General features: G+C 44.1%; 1 protein-coding gene across 4 annotated transcripts in view; it reads left to right on the top strand.

Moving 5' to 3' along the window:
* MFSD14B (major facilitator superfamily domain containing 14B) overlaps positions 1 to 10,268 on the top strand; it is a 47,882-nt gene extending 37,614 nt beyond the window's left edge. For 2 of the 4 annotated variants that reach the window (XM_074570008.1, XM_074570009.1), the window contains exon 12: positions 8,630 to 10,268. In XM_074570008.1, the coding sequence (XP_074426109.1) occupies positions 8,630 to 8,833 (204 nt within the window). In that variant the 3' untranslated portion in view covers positions 8,834 to 10,268. Of the gene's footprint in view, positions 1 to 204; positions 1,336 to 8,629 lie in introns of those variants that run through there. The other 2 variants (XM_074570010.1, XM_074570011.1) reach the window with 2 other exon arrangements.
* Positions 10,269 to 18,848: the final 8,580 nt, after the last annotated feature.

Genomic DNA, 18,848 nt, shown 5'->3' with positions numbered 1-18,848 from the left:
TTTTGATGTGAATCTACTCAAAACACAGCTGTAATCCTAAATTACAGCAAAATATTAAATTTTGACAATAGGAAGGTCGTTTTTGTAACTCAGTCAGTTGTACCAAGTTTATCTTTGAATCTTATAGCAAAAGTTTAATTATTCATGTACACAGTAATTCAGTATACAGTTGAGATACATTTTTTTTTAATTTTTTTTTTTCAGTGGCAATAACAGTGCTGTTCATCACTGATATCCAATCCTATACAACACTTCTTTGAACTCCCTTCAGTCTTTTCTTGTATTCTTTACATCTTTGTTTCAGGTCTACATTTTTGTCTGCTTTGTTGGTTTCCCATTTGGCTTCCAAGATACCAAATCTATGCTTACCAGAGCTCAGAGACCCTTTTTTCTTTTTAGCTTGAATGCTGTGATTTCTTCAGCTACAATTTCATTGCTTTTTCAAAATTCTATGAATAGACTTTTCAGAGAGATTATGATCTCTTAGATTACCATTAAGCTGTTTAAGAACAGATTATCTGAATATGTAAACAACTGGTGACTGTTACTGTGGAAACAAGTGTTTGTTGTTCATCCCTGAGTCTGTGCATCTTTCCAGATATTAACTGTAACCAGTGCTTGAACATATTGCTACTGTACCTCTGGTGAGGAGGTCCATAACTTGTTCAAGCAAACTGAGTAGAGATTTAGAGTAAAGGGGCAAAGACACTTTTTTTGTTGTACAAAAAGGAAACTGTAGTAAAATAGGGGAGAACCTTTATAATCATGATATCAGGTTTTCGAGAGCTTCGTCGTGCTTCCACTAGTTAAAATTTAAACCATGAACTCAGTTTTTTAAATGATCAAGTCACGTAAGCTTTTCTTAGGGGAAGGGAGTGTGTTGGCTCTTTGACCTTGTACACACATTTCTGTTACAAGTAATGTCAGTATGTTCTGTTACTTTGAGAATATCCATGTGTTTTTATGTTTGTTGAAGTAGCCCAAAAGCATTACAGTGGAGCAACTGACTGTTCTGTAATTTATAAATGAGTCAAAACTTCTGTTGTGGAATTTTCTAAAACTTGCACTAGAAGAAATTCCTGCGCTGAAGCCTAGTGTATGAGCTTCCTTATAAAATAATGATTTTTCTAAGCTATAAGTGTAAATTAAACTGTTGTTTCAGACATCCTTGTTTTCTTGAAAACCTATTTAATAAATAAGTAGACACTTTTTTAGTTAGCAGTACAGCAAAATCAGTAAGTATTTGCATAATTAAGATTGCTTTTTATTCTAATTTCAGTGGGACAGTTTTTATGTTTAATTATGTATGTACTCATAAACTTTGTTAAATGTCTGTAACTACATCTCTGCCTTTTAATAGTTACCGGGCACCTAACACTTAAAACTATAACTAGGGGCTCGTTTTTGAGGCTTTTAAAGCCAGGAAAAGGGGCCAGCCCGAGCTGGTACCCGGCCCTTCTGGGGGGCGGGGACAGCTGAGGAGCCGAGGGCGGAGCCACCACCCCCGGCGGCAGATTTAAACGAGGCGTAAACACGCTAACGGTCATTTGCCGAGGAGATCAGCTCCAGTGCAGGTAAGTCTGTGCTGGGGAAGGAAATCGCGGCAAAGAAACGGCCAGGGGCTCGTTTTTGAGGCTTTTAAAGCCAGGAAAAGGGGCCAGCCCGAGCCGGTACCCGGCCCTTCTGGGGGGCGGGGACAGCTGAGGAGCCGAGGGCGGAGCCACCACCCCCGGCGGCAGGTGTTAACGAGCAGAGGGTGGGACCACTCTCCCCCCTCATAAAAGAAACCCTTTGGGAGCGCAGCGACCAGGTCGCTGCGCACTGAGCAAACACTGAGTAAGCGAGCTGCAAGTGGGCGTTCCCTGGGTGTGACCCGAGGTATTACCCAGGTGCACCACAACGAGAGTGTACTTCCTGGGCTGGAGAAGGGGGTGGCCAAGCAGGGTGTGACACACCAGTCCAATCACAGCGGTCTGCACAGCAGTTCGTGCAGGACAGAGCTGAAAGACTGCTAACCCGGCTAGGTAGTGATGGTAACTACTCGCAAGATGACTGTGGCGTCCATGAGCTCCACAACCACCAGGTCTGATGCCGCCTCTCAGACGGAGCTCTTGTGGGAACATGCTACCACACAGACATCGGGCTGTAGGGTATGCCCTGCTCTTACGCCAGTGTCGGATGGCAATGATGGGCATACCTGTAGGAGATGTGCTCAGGTAGAGGATCTTCTCCAATTAGTCATGGAGCTCAGGGAGGAGGTAAGTAGGTTGAGGAGCATCAGGGAATGCGAGAGGGAGATAGATTCCTGGAGCAGAATCCTGCATCCCATGACAGAAACCCAGCAGGCAGATAAAACCCCTGCAACAGAGAGCTCCATGTCCTCTCTCACCTCAACTGAAGGCGGTAACCTGGAGGACAGGGGGCAATGGCAGGAAGCTCCTGCGCGGCGCAACAGGCGCTGCACTCGAGACTGCCCGATGACTACCCCATCTTCCCAGGTGCCATTACTTAACAGGTACAGTGCTCTACAGAGGAACCTGGATGATGACGAGCACAATATTTCTCCTATTTCTCCTACCCTGGAGCCGTCAGCAAGGTCTAGTCAGACCTCCCCCTGCATCAAAACCTCTGTGGTAAAGAAGAAAAGACGGGTCCTTGTCATAGGTGACTCATTACTGAAAGGAACAGAAGGCCCAATATGCAGGCCGGACCCGGTACATAGGGAGGTCTGCTGCCTCCCTGGGGCCCGGGTCAAGGACGTGAAGAGGATGCTTCCCTCCCTGGTACGGCCCTCAGACTACTATCCACTTTTGCTCTTTCAGGTAGGCAGCGACGAGGTAACAAGAAGTCGTCCAAGGGCAATGAAGAAAGATTTCAAGACCCTGGGACGCCTGGTCAAGGGATCAGGAGCACAAGTTGTGTTCTCGTCTATTCCCCCAGTTGCGGGGAATGATGAGGGGCTAAATAGAAGGAGCCAGCAGATCAATGCCTGGCTTTGAGCTTGGTGCTGCCGGCAGGACTTTGGGTTCTTTGATCATGGCCTGATCTACAAAACGCCTGGCCTGCTGGTAACAGGCAGGAATACCTTGACCTCTAGGGGAAAAAGGGTTCTAGGACAAGAGTTATCGGGGCTCATTGAGAGGGCTTTAAACTAGATTTGAAGGGGGGTGGGGATGGTACTGGGCTTGCTGGTGAGGTGCCAGGGTGTAGTTGCTCAGCGCTCGTGGGCCAGTGTGCCAGTATTTCTGAAAGCCAGAAGGCACACCACATCTCAAGGGTCAAAACTACACACACAACTCCCTCTCTGAAATGCTTATACACCAATGCACGCAGCATGGGGAATAAGCAGGAAGAGCTGGAGGTCTGTGTGCGGTTGCGGGGCCATGATCTCATTGCAATTACTGAGACGTGGTGGGACAACTCGCATGACTGGAATGCTGTCATGGATGGCTATGTCCTTTTCAGGAAAGACAGACCAGCAAGGCGTGGTGGTGGAATTGCACTCTACGTGAGAGAGCATTTGGAATGCATTGAGCTCTCACTAGGGGCGGATGAAGAGCGGGTCGAGAGCTTATGGGTGAGGATTAAGGGACAGGCAAATATGAGGGACACTGTTGTGGGTGTTTATTACAGGCCACCTGATCAGGATGGGGAGACTGATGAGGCTTTCTACAGACAACTGAAGGTAGCCTCACAATCGCAGGCCCTGGTTCTCATGGGGGACTTCAATCACCCCGATATCTGCTGGGAAGACCACACAGCCAGGCATGCACAGTCCAGGAGGCTCCTCCAGTGCATTGATGACAACTTTTTGACACAGGTGGTACAGGAGCCAACAAGGAGAGGAGCACTTCTAGACCTGGTACTGACAAACACAGAGGGATTGGTGGAGGACATTAAGGTTGGGGGCATCCTAGGTTGTAGTGATCATTAAATGATTGAGTTCAGGATCATGGGTACTATCCACAAAACAACAACAAGAAGTAAAATTACAACCTTGGATTTCAGGAGGGCTAACTTTGACCTCTTCAAGAAACTGCTTGGAGAGATCCCGTGGGCTAGGGCTCTGGAAGGCAAAGGGGCTCAAGAAAGCTGGTTGATATTCAAAGACCACTTCCTCCAAGCTCAGGATCGGTGCATCCCTAAGAGAAAGAAATCGGCCAAGGGACGCAGGAGACCTGCATGGTTGAGCAGGGAGCTTCAGAAAAAGCTCAAGTGGAAGAAGGAAGTTTATAATAAGTGGAAGAAGGGACTGACCCCTTGGGAGGATTACAAGAATGCCACCAGAGCGTGCAGGGATGAAACAAGGAAAGCCAAGGCCGCCTTGGAATTAGACCTGGCTAGGGACATCAAGCACAACAAAAAGAGCTTCTACAAGTATATTGGAAGCAAAAGGAAGACCAGAGAAGTTGTAGGCCCACTGCTGAATGAGGCAGGAGTCATGGTGACGGAGGATGTGGAGAAGGCAGAGTTACTGAATGCCTTCTTTGCTTCGGTCTTTTCTGCTCGGCCCAGCCCTCAGGAGTCCCAGGCATTGAATAAAGTAACAGGGAAAGAAGACTACTTCCCTTGGGTTGAGGAGGAGCGAGTGAGGGACCAATTAGATCATCTAGATATTCACAAGTCCATGGGCCCTGATGGGATGCACCTGAGAGTGCTGAGGGAGCTGGCAGAAGTCATTGCTGGGCCGCTCTCCATCATCTTTGAAAAGTCCTGGAGAACAGGCGAGGTGCCTGGGGACTGGAGGAAAGCCAATGTCACTCCAGTCTTCAAGAAAGGCAAAAAGGAAGAGCCGGGGAACTACAGGCCGGTCAGCCTCACCTCCATCCCTGGAAAGATGATGGAACAGCTCGTTCTGGGTGTCATCTCAAGGCACGTGGAGGAAAGGAAAGCTATCAGAAGTACTCAGCATGGATTCACCAAGGGGAAATCATGTCTGACTAATCTGATAGCCTTCTACGATGGCATGACTAGATGGATAGATGAGGGGAGGGCGGTAGATGTGGTCTACCTTGACTTAAGCAAGGCGTTTGACACGGTCTCCCACAGCATCCTCATAGGGAAGCTTAGGAAGTGTGGGTTAGATGAATGGACAGTGGGGTGGATAGAAAACTGGTTGAAAGATAGAGCTCAGAGGGTTGTGATTAGGGGCACAGAGTCTAGTTGGAGACCAGTGACGAGTGGTGTTCCCCAGGGGTCAGTACTGGGTCCAGTCCTCTTCAACATATTCATCAATGACCTGGATGAGGGGATAGAGTGCACCCTCAGCAAGTTTGCTGATGACACCAAGCTGGGTGCGGTGGCTGACACACCGGAAGGCTGTGCCGCCATACAGAGAGACCTGGACAGGTTGGAGATCTGGGCAGAGAGAAACCTTATGAAGTTCAACAAGGGCAAGTGTAGGGTGCTGCACCTGGGAAGGAACAACCCCATGCACCAGTACAGGTTGGGTGCTGACCTGCTGGAGAGCAGCTCTGTGGAAAGAGACCTGGGAGTCCTGGTGGACAACAGGATGACCATGAGTCAGCAATGTGCCCTTGTGGCCAAGAAGGCCAATGGCATTCTGGGGTGCATCAAGAAGAGTGTGGCCAGCAGGTTGAGGGAGGTCATCCTCCCCCTCTACTCTGCCTTGGTGAGGCCGCACCTGGAGTACTGTGTCCAGTTCTGGGCTCCCCGGTTCAAGAGGGACAGGGAACTGCTGGAAAGGGTGCAGCAGAGGGCTACAAAGATGATTGGGGGACTGGAACACCTCTCTTATGAGGAAAGGCTGAGGGATTTGGGTCTCTTCAGTCTGGAAAAAAGACATCTGAGGGGTGACCTTATCAACACTTATAAATACTTAAAGGGTGGGTGTCAGGAGGATGGGGCCAGGCTCTTTTCAGTGGTGCCCGGGGACAGGACAAGAGGCAATGGGCACAAACTTGAACATAGGAAGTTCCACCTAAACATGAGGAGGAACTTCTTTACCCTGAGGGTGACAGAGCACTGGAACAGGCTGCCCAGAGAGGTGGTGGAGTCTCCAACTCTGGAGACATTCAAAACCCACCTGGACGTGTTCCTGTGTAACCTGCTCTAGGTGACCCTGCTCTGGCAGGGGGGTTGGACTAGATGATCTCCAGAGGTCCCTTCCAACCCTATGATTCTATGATTCTTAAGTTCAAGTCTAATATAACAGTGGAAAGGAACTCCACAATTTGAATATTATGTAGCTTTAAAAATTGGTCGAAGTAAAATGAGTGAAAGTGAAAACCAGGCAACGCACCAAGACTGGACAAGGAAATTAGCAAATGTGTAGAAGCCTATCTTACAACACTAGTACTAATACTTTGCATTTGCAAGGCCCAAATGCAAGCTACCTGTCTCTCGATTTTGTTCAGTGTTTTAAATTGGTAACTAGGAGTTGCTTTACAGATACAAGTAATTTGAAAAATGCTAATAACAAGTTTAAATGGTGAAGTACCTTGTTTTAAAAGGTTACTGGATGTCAGTGGAACGGCAGTTAACTGATATAATGTCTTTTAGTCTATGACAAGCATTGTTAATTTTTTTTTTTTGACATAACAGTGCATTGAGAATGCATGGTTACTGTGCTGAACCTTAATCAAACCCAATGTGCTATTGAGGTGAATTAAAACCAGTTCTTCCTCCTTTGTTTCCACTACTGTAATACTGGGTGTTAGTGCAAGGAAATAGATTTTTAAGTTATTATCAGAAATAGGTTATTTATATAGGTATTTTTCAAATTATTAGCGTGAGGGATAAATTGGTTTGTGTAACTTTTGACACATTTTACTTTAAGAGAAAGCCATTTAAAAAGAATATTTAACTAATGAAAGCTGGTTATCATCATAATTTAGAATTTTAACTTTCAGATATAAAGTCTTCTGTGTTCACTGGTGGACAGAATGCTAAAACAAATTGTTAGATATAATGGTTTTGTAAACCTTCATATTCAAACAATGATGACAGGAAAGTGGATGCAAATTTCAGTTATTTAAGGTGTAGAGTAAATGGAGGAGAAAACATTGTCGTGGTAATTCCTGGTGGTTGTTTTTTTAAACAGCTTGAACTTCTTTTTTTTTTTCTTTTTTTTTGACTTGCCTTTAAGTATTCATTTATGTTACTCTTGAGTACTAGGAGGACTAGAGGAATAGGATTTTACTGAATATCACTTTTTTTTTTTTTCCTCATGGGAGGGCTGCAATGTTACCACAGGTCACACTTCTAATTTTCTTCCACCAAGCAAAACATCTGATGCACCAACTCAAGAAAGATTGTGTATGTGCTCTGCCAAGCATAAATAGTAGAAGTTAAGCATATCTGTCTTAATTCCCATTTAAATAACTGGTTTTGAACCTGGAGAGCCTAAAGAGGAGAGTGAGGTTGCACAGGGCACCCTTACAGCAAACAGTACATTCATAGGCTGTGTTTGGAGAGTAATAATAACACTTGGCAATGCAGTGAGCAAGGACTGCATTTCAAAGCTTCTTACTCCCTTCAGTGAAACTGCAATAGTGGAATATTCAAAAGCTGCTCAGGTAAATCAGCTGTTATACTACAAGTGAGCATATTAATATGTGGAAATTTATTAAGTACTTGTGGACTTAGCAGCACTTGAAGATTTCAGTAATGTTGTTAATATAAATTCTGTTAATATTATTATATACTTTAAATTTAGACATCATCAGCTGAAAAATTAGGCCTCTGCTTGTAGCAAGAGTTGAAGCAAGGAAAATATCCTTTTATGGTATGCTTAATTTCAGATACTTTCGCACTTCATATTAGAATAATTTACTGCATTTCATTTGGTAGAAAAGTAGTGCACTGGACTGACAAATTTAATCTTTGGTTTTGTTTGGTTTTAGTTCACAAAAATACAGAAAAGTTGTTTAAGATTTAAAAAAACAAAAAAAAACAAAATTGGGGGATTGCTACACTGTCTTTTGTAGAGTTTTGTCATCAGACTTAGCTGGTTTAAAACACCTTTCTGGTGTTTGTTTTTAATTGTGGTTTTGAAATGTGTATAAGTTGTATTTTAAGTTTTAAAATAAACTGCTTAGAAGCAAAAGAGAATAACTCCAAAGACCCAAGTTATCATACATGCCAGCAACCTATCTGTTCAGTGAGAACAGTATGTACTGCATAGCCTGCCTTTCCTCACTAATGTATTAGTTTTTTGGGATATTTTTTTTTTTATTCAGCTAACTTGATTCTAAAGTTTGCCACCCGTGGAAGCAAGTTGAAAAAGTGAAATTAAGTGAAAAATTTATTGAGCATTTGTACTTCTGGATGTTGAAAACTTACCCTATGAATCTTCACAGGAGTCTTGCTGATTTAACAGGCATGTTGCCTAAAGAAAAAAAATAATTACAAAGAAGCATTCGTCAACGTCTGTTTCATCTGCGGGGCAGTTCTGTTGCCAGTTGATAGTTTGCATATTTCTGTTTCTTAGATCACTGTGCAGACCAGAAAATTCACGTTGCAGTGCACATATGAACTAGTTTGCATAAACTTTATAGTCACTATAAATACATCTCCCACTATCTCCTGCCTTAATATTATATTTCTTAATGCAGAAGTCAATGTCTCAAACTTCATGAATTCTTTGATGTGCCTTGTTTCCCCGCAGAGATCAATCGTTTCTGGTCCACCCTTCCTGGTTGGAGCATGCATTGTTCTTCTGGCTTTTCTAGTCGCCTTATTTATTCCTGAGCACAGCATAGACAACAGTACCAGAAAACACAGCAACAGCATCAGCAGTACTCTAAGTAACAACCTAGACCAAAGTAGTGAAGAGGACATTGAACCACTGCTGCAAGATAGCAGTGTATGAAGGCTAACTTCCAAGGAGACTATGGAAAAAATTCATGCACTGAACTGTGGCTGTGGAAGTTTGATGGGATGTACAGGATATCTGGCCTCTGAAAGGAAGACAGCTGTGTACAAGGGAAGGTCACATGCTGTATGATACTTGAGGTTGATACAATACTTGCAGGAGCATTTGTTCAGCATGGCAGGTGACAACTGGGTGTGATTCTACCCAGTATTGGACTGCAAATGCTAGGTCAAATCCTGGTATTGGGCAGAAACCCGAATATACAGACATAACGGAGTTTTTTTTAAAGTTTGAATGTTCAGTTCCCAAAGTTGTATACAAAATAATCAGGTTTGAGGCAGAGCTGTTTCTGCCACTGCTGTTAAAGGTTGTTTTGCCTTTCTTAGCCTTTTATCTGCATGTATGCCACATGTAGCCCTCACAATGTGAGGGGGACTGATGTATGTGATCTGTGTATCTGAAATAGTGGTTATCAATAAAAGTACATTTTCTGAAGATGCATTCTCAAATACTGTTTAGTAACAAGAAGTCCAGTAGTTACCAGAAAGCACTGATGAAACTGAGATCACTTCTGAGGGTGTATGACACATGACAGTCATTACCCATAAATGAAGGTTATATTGAAGTCTTAAACCCATGTTCCAGAACAGTCAGTTCTGAGCAGTTAAAGCAAATCCAGATGGCACCTGAGAGCACTGGTCACATTAATGTTTTGCTGATAAAAAATAGAACTTTAATTGTAAAATGAGCAGTGTCAGAAACATGGACACTCCTGACTCATGAGGCAGGAAAACCAGTGGGTGCCAGAGTAGTTTACATCAAGAAATATGCATATTTATTGCATTTTGTCACTTTATCTGTCATATGAAATAATCTTTCCTATTAATTCTTTTCACCTCTGCCTTAACTGCTACATAGCGTTCAGTTATTAATCATATTTAGCCTTAGGATCAATGTCTTACCTGCTGAATCTCATGGATATATTCATATCAAATTTCCTTTCTAAAAGATGGTTCAAAGAAGTTATGAATGGCTACAAATGTGCTAATTTTTAGAGACATTTTATGAAAAATACAGATTTATATGTATTTTGCTGCAGCGTAAATGGATTGTTAAACCCAACTTTAATGAAGTACTCCTATGAATGTTTTATATGTATGCAATATATGTAGATATTTGTAAGGAGTTTTAATTTTTCAGATGGGGTGCTGTGTAAATCATGTATTTATAAATGTAATGAGGGTACTGACAGATACACAGTTTTTTAAAAGGACTGTGGATTGACTGAAAAAAATCTTAAAAATATATATTTTGAAACTTGTTCCACGGAGATAACAAACCTTTTGTACTATGCAGTATGGTTTTTAAGTTAATAAGCTTCCTAATGCATAATAAATCTACTTAAGCTTTCTAGGTTTTACGTGTTTTCTTCCAAGTTTCAGTATTGTGTCTTCCCTGCTTCAGAACAGAAGTGGTTTAATCCTAATGTTGGATCACAGTACCTGAATTCCTGTTGTACTGCTGTGTTGTGTCTGTGTCATTGAGCATGGTGAAAAGCATGCTTTGCTCAGAAGTCCATTTGGTGTCTGACATGGTGTCTACTGGGGTAGAGAAGTGGAAAGAGTGAAAGGGAGTCAGTGTAAAAAAAAAAAAAAAAAAAACCTGACTACTGATCTGAATAGCTCTACAGAATCAAGATGCTTTTTCGGATGAGGCTTAGGTGGTGTTTTTAGAATCATAGAATAATAGAATCATAGAACCATTTAGGTTGGAAAAGACCCTTGGGATCATCAAGTCCAACCATCAACTCCACAAAGTTCTCCCTTACACCATATCCCTTAACACCACAGGGATACTTTGAATTACTTGGAATCCAAGCCTGAGCTTTTATGCTGGATATTTTATTTTTGCTGCAGGCCAGACTGCAGTCAAGTAGGTTTTGCCTGATCCCAGCGTAGAATGTCTTAAACTTGATATAGAACTTAAGAGATCATACAGTATGTTAGTGTTAAAAGTAGCGAGTGTCAAATTTATTACTGATAATAAGTATTCCAGCAATGGATCAAATATGAATTTTTATAGTAGAATCACAGGATGGTTGGTGTTACAAGGGAACTTTAAACATCACAAGGCATGGACATCTTTCACTAGATCAGGTTGCCCAGAGCCCTGTTCAACCTGACCTTGAATGCTTTCAGGGATGGGGAACCTACCACCTCTCTGTGTCCACTCTGAACTTACCCTTTTCAGTTTAAAACTGTTGCCCCTTGTCCTGTCATGACAGGCTCTGGTAAAACATATCTCTCTCTTTCTTACAAGTCCCCTTTGTATATTGAAAGGATCTCTCCAGAGTCTTTTCTTCTCCAGGATGAACAATCCCAACTCTCTCTGTCTGTCCTCATAGGAGAAGTGCTCCAGCCTTCTGATCATCTTTGTGGCTCTCTGGACCCTCTCTAACAGGTCTGTCCTGTGCTGGGAACGCAGAGCTAGATGCAAAAAAATATTTTGAGCATGCACCTATACTGGTATAAATTTATAAATTCTATTAATGTACTGCTGTACTAATAAAGTATAATATAAAAATAAATGAAAAAATGTAAGATATAGATTAAGTAAACAATTTAAAAATATTTTTATTAGTGGTACAAAGTAACTTTCTGCTCTTACTAGAAAATTAGTGACTAAGTGATGCTATGGAATGTGCTTTGTTATTTTTTTACAATCTTTGTTTAACACTGTCATACAGAGATTCAACTGTCTCGTTCTAAATTCAATTTATTTTGACACTTGGTTTTAATGGCTGTCATTGCTGAAAAAGATACCTCACAAAGATACATAGATCCAAATGGAAGAATGGATACTTACTAAATAGTGAGGCTCATTTATCAGTCCCATCCACCAATTATGCAAAGGTGTTTGTTGAAATTCAGCTAGTAAGTTTCCATCTTGCTTGATGTCAATCAGTTTTTCTTGCAAGCTAACTGGAAGGTCTTGAATTTTTGTGGGTTTTGTTTAACAAATATTTTGAAAACCCACTAAAATTCTTCATTTGAAAGATCTTTTAAACAGGCGAGAAGATTGTTTCTGAGTTCAAGTGTAGAGGTATGAGAGTTTTTGTAGGTGATAGTTTTGCACCACTTTTTGCAACAAAATCACATGATGGTGGAAACATTTCCAAACTTCTGTTTTCAAAGTGCTTTCTCCATACAATGAGGTTTTTTAAAAAAGCAGTTATTTTCTCACTTCTTGTAAAAATGTCATCTTTACCTTAGAGAGACAGATTAAATATTTTTCTAAAATATTGGCCTAGGTAGCATAGTACTGACAGGCCCTTTTCATCACAGAAAAGGTCATCAGATTTGGAGCACTTGCTTGTCTTTCTGTGAAAGAAAAATGCATAGTCATCTTTAAGTTTGATAATTCTTTAAGCACTTTGTTATGAACCAGTGAATCTCTGTGATACAAAAGACTTTCATGGTCATTCCACATCTCTTTCCAAAGTACTGTAAAGATTCTAGTATTGAAAGGTCTTGGGTTTATAAAATGAATCATGTTGATGACATCTTGTAGCACTTTGTGCACTTCTGGCTCTTAACTTCTTTGCTGCACAAGCTTGCCCATTAGTGATCCAGTGAATTATTTGCACTATTGCTGTAACCTTTTTTTTTATTCCAGTGAAAGCAGCAACTCCATCAGTGGTTACGCTTGCACAATTTTTCCATAAAATATAATTTTTATTAAAGAAACTGTCTACTATTGAAAATACACCTTCTCCAGTACATTTTTCCTTTAGTCACTCACAAAAAAAAAAGTTGTTCTTCATATATTTAATCATTTAAAAAAACTAGCAAGATTTGCTGAAACATATTAGGAACTCCTATACTTTCATCCAATTGTATAGGACACTTCCCACACCCTATAACTTGTTCTAATACTTGTTTATTCAAATCTTCAGCAATGTTTTCTATGGAATTTTGTGAAGTACTGGATTGAGTATCATTTGACTTCAAACATAGCTGAAAAAACTTCTTGTCATAGGTGACTCATTACTGAAGGGAACAGAAGGCCCAATATGCAGGCCGGACCCGGTACATAGGGAGGTCTGCTGCCTCCCTGGGGCCCGGGTCAAGGACGTGAAGAGGATGCTTCCCTCCCTGGTACGGCCCTCAGACTACTATCCACTTTTGCTCTTTCAGGTAGGCAGCGACGAGGTAACAAGAAGTCGTCCAAGGGCAATGAAGAAAGATTTCAAGACCCTGGGACGCCTGGTCAAGGGATCAGGAGCACAAGTTGTGTTCTCGTCTATTCCCCCAGTTGCGGGGAATGATGAGGGGCTAAATAGAAGGAGCCAGCAGATCAATGCCTGGCTTTGAGCTTGGTGCTGCCGGCAGGACTTTGGGTTCTTTGATCATGGCCTGATCTACAAAACGCCTGGCCTGCTGGTAACAGGCAGGAATACCTTGACCTCTAGGGGAAAAAGGGTTCTAGGACAAGAGTTATCGGGGCTCATTGAGAGGGCTTTAAACTAGATTTGAAGGGGGGTGGGGATGGTACTGGGCTTGCTGGTGAGGTGCCAGGGTGTAGTTGCTCAGCGCTCGTGGGCCAGTGTGCCAGTATTTCTGAAAGCCAGAAGGCACACCACATCTCAAGGGTCAAAACTACACACACAACTCCCTCTCTGAAATGCTTATACACCAATGCACGCAGCATGGGGAATAAGCAAGAAGAGCTGGAGGTCTGTGTGCGGTTGCGGGGCCATGATCTCATTGCAATTACTGAGACGTGGTGGGACAACTCGCATGACTGGAATGCTGTCATGGATGGCTATGTCCTTTTCAGGAAAGACAGACCAGCAAGGCGTGGTGGTGGAATTGCACTCTACGTGAGAGAGCATTTGGAATGCATTGAGCTCTCACTAGGGGCGGATGAAGAGCGGGTCGAGAGCTTATGGGTGAGGATTAAGGGACAGGCAAATATGAGGGACACTGTTGTGGGTGTTTATTACAGGCCACCTATCAGGATGGGGAGACTGATGAGGCTTTCTACAGACAACTGAAGGTAGCCTCACAATCGCAGGCCCTGGTTCTCATGGGGGACTTCAATCACCCCGATATCTGCTGGGAAGACCACACAGCCAGGCATGCACAGTCCAGGAGGCTCCTCCAGTGCATTGATGACAACTTTTTGACACAGGTGGTACAGGAGCCAACAAGGAGAGGAGCACTTCTAGACCTGGTACTGACAAACACAGAGGGATTGGTGGAGGACATTAAGGTTGGGGGCACCCTAGGTTGTAGTGATCATTAAATGATTGAGTTCAGGATCATGGGTACTATCCACAAAACAACAACAAGAAGTAAAATTACAACCTTGGATTTCAGGAGGGCTAACTTTGACCTCTTCAAGAAACTGCTTGGAGAGATCCCGTGGGCTAGGGCTCTGGAAGGCAAAGGGGCTCAAGAAAGCTGGTTGATATTCAAAGACCACTTCCTCCAAGCTCAGGATCGGTGCATCCCTAAGAGAAAGAAATCGGCCAAGGGACGCAGGAGACCTGCATGGTTGAGCAGGGAGCTTCAGAAAAAGCTCAAGTGGAAGAAGGAAGTTTATAATAAGTGGAAGAAGGGACTGACCCCTTGGGAGGATTACAAGAATGCCACCAGAGCGTGCAGGGATGAAACAAGGAAAGCCAAGGCCGCCTTGGAATTAGACCTGGCTAGGGACATCAAGCACAACAAAAAGAGCTTCTACAAGTATATTGGAAGCAAAAGGAAGACCAGAGAAGTTGTAGGCCCACTGCTGAATGAGGCAGGAGTCATGGTGACGGAGGATGTGGAGAAGGCAGAGTTACTGAATGCCTTCTTTGCTTCGGTCTTTTCTGCTCGGCCCAGCCCTCAGGAGTCCCAGGCATTGAATAAAGTAACAGGGAAAGAAGACGACTTCCCTTGGGTTGAGGAGGAGCGAGTGAGGGACCAATTAGATCATCTAGATATTCACAAGTCCATGGGCCCTGATGGGATGCACCCGAGAGTGCTGAGGGAGCTGGCAGAAGTCATTGCTGGGCCGCTCTCCATCATCTTTGAAAAGTCCTGGAGAACAGGCGAGGTGCCTGGGGACTGGAGGAAAGCCAATGTCACTCCAGTCTTCAAGAAAGGCAAAAAGGAAGAGCCGGGGAACTACAGGCCGGTCAGCCTCACCTCCATCCCTGGAAAGATGATGGAACAGCTCGTTCTGGGTGTCATCTCAAGGCATGTGGAGGAAAGGAAAGCTATCAGAAGTACTCAGCATGGATTCACCAAGGGGAAATCATGTCTGACTAATCTGATAGCCTTCTACGATGGCATGACTAGATGGATAGATGAGGGGAGGGCGGTAGATGTGGTCTACCTTGACTTAAGCAAGGCGTTTGACACGGTCTCCCACAGCATCCTCATAGGGAAGCTTAGGAAGTGTGGGTTAGATGAATGGACAGTGGGGTGGATAGAAAACTGGTTGAAAGATAGAGCTCAGAGGGTTGTGATTAGGGGCACAGAGTCTAGTTGGAGACCAGTGACGAGTGGTGTTCCCCAGGGGTCAGTACTGGGTCCAGTCCTGTTCAATATATTCATCAATGACCTGGATGAGGGGATAGAGTGCACCCTCAGCAAGTTTGCTGATGACACCAAGCTGGGTGCGGTGGCTGACACACCGGAAGGCTGTGCCGCCATACAGAGAGACCTGGACAGGTTGGAGATCTGGGCAGAGAGAAACCTTATGAAGTTCAACAAGGGCAAGTGTAGGGTGCTGCACCTGGGAAGGAACAACCCCATGCACCAGTACAGGTTGGGTGCTGACCTGCTGGAGAGCAGCTCTGTGGAAAGAGACCTGGGAGTCCTGGTGGACAACAGGATGACCATGAGTCAGCAATGTGCCCTTGTGGCCAAGAAGGCCAATGGCATTCTGGGGTGCATCAAGAAGAGTGTGGCCAGCAGGTTGAGGGAGGTCATCCTCCCCCTCTACTCTGCCTTGGTGAGGCCGCACCTGGAGTACTGTGTCCAGTTCTGGGCTCCCCGGTTCAAGAGGGACAGGGAACTGCTGGAAAGGGTGCAGCAGAGAGCTACAAAGATGATTGGGGGACTGGAACACCTCTCTTATGAGGAAAGGCTGAGGGATTTGGGTCTCTTCAGTCTGGAAAAAAGACGTCTGAGGGGTGACCTTATCAACACTTATAAATACTTAAAGGGTGGGTGTCAGGAGGATGGGGCCAGGCTCTTTTCAGTGGTGCCCGGGGACAGGACAAGAGGCAATGGGCACAAACTTGAACATAGGAAGTTCCACCTAAACATGAGGAGAAACTTCTTTACCCTGAGGGTGGCAGAGCACTGGAACAGGCTGCCCAGAGAGGTGGTGGAGTCTCCAACTCTGGAGACATTCAAAACCCACCTGGACGTGTTCCTGTGTAACCTGCTCTAGGTGACCCTGCTCTGGCAGGGGGGTTGGACTAGATGATCTCCAGAGGTCCCTTCCAACCCTATGATTCTATGATTCTATGATTCTTAAGGTCTGTCTTAGTATTCTGTGCTGACCCGGTGGCTTCATATTATTATTAGCTAACATCTAGAGGCACAAAATACGCTTAAACAGCGGTTCATTATTAGCAACAGTGAATGTAAATTTGTATTTCCAATATATGTCTTAAAAATTTTCAGGTTTTTTGTCCAACTTGGTCAAAACTGATTAGATTGTCATTGGTGAGAACAAGCAACAGCATTCCCTCTTGGCACCTTTGGTGTGGGAGCAATTGCAAGACACATGATATTTTTGAGCCCAGCCCTGGAAAAAGTGAAAAAAGGTTGGTCCGAGCATGAAGTCGCCAGGAAAGCACAGAGCCCCAAGCTTTATGGGATGATGAAAGTGTTTTCCAGAGACAGTGAGAAAAAGTAACATCTTTCCCTCCTGGCATCTTTGGCATTGGAGGAATCACTGTGCTGTTGCAAATTTGGCCATGCCATAGGGAGATGGAAAAAAATTGTTTTGAGGACAAGTCTCCAGGAAAGTGACTTCAAAAGATGGCTTTGCGGATAAGATTACTGGGAAACTGTGGAGCCCCAAGCTTTTTTAGATGATGAAAGCAGTTCCCAGAGACAGTGAGAAGCAATGGTTTTCCCTCCTGGTACCTTCAGTGTGTGTGCAAACACTGGACATCTGCAATTTTTGAGCCCTCGTGAAAAAAGGTTGTTTTCAGCATTACGTCACGAAGAAAGCATGGAGCCAAAGGTCTGTGAGGTGGTTAAAGCACTTTCCAGACAGAGAGAGAACAAACAACAGTTTTCCCTCCTGGCATCTTCAGTGTGGGAGCAATCTCTGGACATGTTGATATTTCGGAGCCTGCCCTTTGAATAGGGAAAAAAGGTGGTTTTACAAACAGGAATACCAGGAAAGCACAGAACCCCAGTGTTTGTGGGATGATGAAAGCAGTTACCAGAGACAAAACAAGCTGTTTCCCTACTGGTACCTTCAGTGTATAAGCAATTGCTAGACATTAGATATTTTGGACACTGCCCCTGGGGAAAGTGAGAAAAGGTGGTTTTGAGGTGAAAATTGTCAGGAAATTGTGGAGCCCCAATGTTTGTGGGGTGATGAAAACTGTCCAAGAGAGAGTGAAATCACACAACAAGTTTCCCTCCTGGCACCTCCATTGTGCGATCAATCTCTGGACTTTTGCTATTGTTGAGTCTACTCTTTGGGAGAGTCAAAAAAAGTTGGGTATGAGGATATCGTCAACAAGTGTAGACTCCCAAGGTTTGTGGATTGATCAATGCATTTCCCCAAGAGAGTGAGAACAAGCAACATTATTCCCACCAGGCACCTTAGGTGTGGGAGCAATCCCTGGACGGTTGGTATTTTTGTGCCCTGTGCTGGGGAGAGTGAGAAAAGGTGGTTTTGAAGTGAAAATTGCCAGGAAATTGTGGAACCCCAATCTCTGTGGGATGATGAAAGAGGTTCCCAGAGGGAGTGAGAGCAAGCAACTGTTTTTCCCTCCTGGCACCTTAGGTGTCAGAGCAATCCCTGGACGTTTGCTATTTGTGAGCCCTGTCATTGGGAGAGTCAAAACTGGTGGTTTTTAGGATAACTTCGACAGAGAAGTGCAGAGGCCTTATGTTTGTGGGGTGATGAAAGAGGTTCCCAGAGGGAGTGAGAGCAAGCAGCACTTTTCCCTCCTGGCAGCTCCAGTGTGGAAGGAATCTCTGGAAGGTTGCTACTTTTGAGCTTGGCGCTGGGGAGGCTGAAAACAGGAGGTTTTGACAATGTCACCACGGAAGCGAAGAGACCCAAGGTTTGTGAGGTGATCAATGCGGTTCACAGAAAGAGTGAGAACTAGCAACAGTTTTCTCTCCTGCTATCTTCAGTGAGGGAGCAATCTCTAGTCTCAGTTGCTATTTTTGAGTCCGGTCATTCAGAGAGCCAAAAGGGGTGGTTTTCAGGATAACATCAACAAGAAAGCATAGACTCCCAAGGTTTGAGGGGTGATGAAAAAGGTTCCCAAAGGGAGTGAGAGTGAGCAACAGTTTTCCCTCTTGGCACCTTTGTTATGTGAGGAATAACTGGACGTTTGATGGTTTTGAGTCCAGACATTGGGAGAGTCAAAAAAGGTGGGTTTGAGGATAACGTCAACAAGAAAGCGTAGACTGCCAATCTTTGTGGGATGATGAAAGAGGTTCCCAGAGGGAGTGAGAGCAAGAAACAGTTTTCCGTCCTGGTACTTTAGGTGTCAGAACAATCTGTGTACGTTTGCTATTTGTGAGCCCCATCACTGGGAGAGTCAAACCAGGTGGTTTTCAGGATAACATCGACAGAAAAGTGCAGACCCCTTTAGTTTGTGGGGTATGAAAGAAGTTTCCCAGAGGGAGTGAGAGCAAGCAGCACTTTTCCCTCCTGGCACATTGGGTGTAGGAGGAATCCATGGGCATTGGTATTTCAATGCCGTGTCCCGGGGAGAGTTAGAACAGGTGGTTTTGAGGCAGAAGGCGCCAGG

The sequence above is a fragment of the Larus michahellis genome, chromosome Z, assembly GCF_964199755.1.
Source record: "Larus michahellis chromosome Z, bLarMic1.1, whole genome shotgun sequence".
Taxonomy (NCBI): Eukaryota; Metazoa; Chordata; class Aves; order Charadriiformes; family Laridae; genus Larus; species Larus michahellis.
The sequence above is the reverse complement of the archived record's forward strand: the minus strand, read 5'-3'. Positions and strand labels throughout refer to the sequence as shown.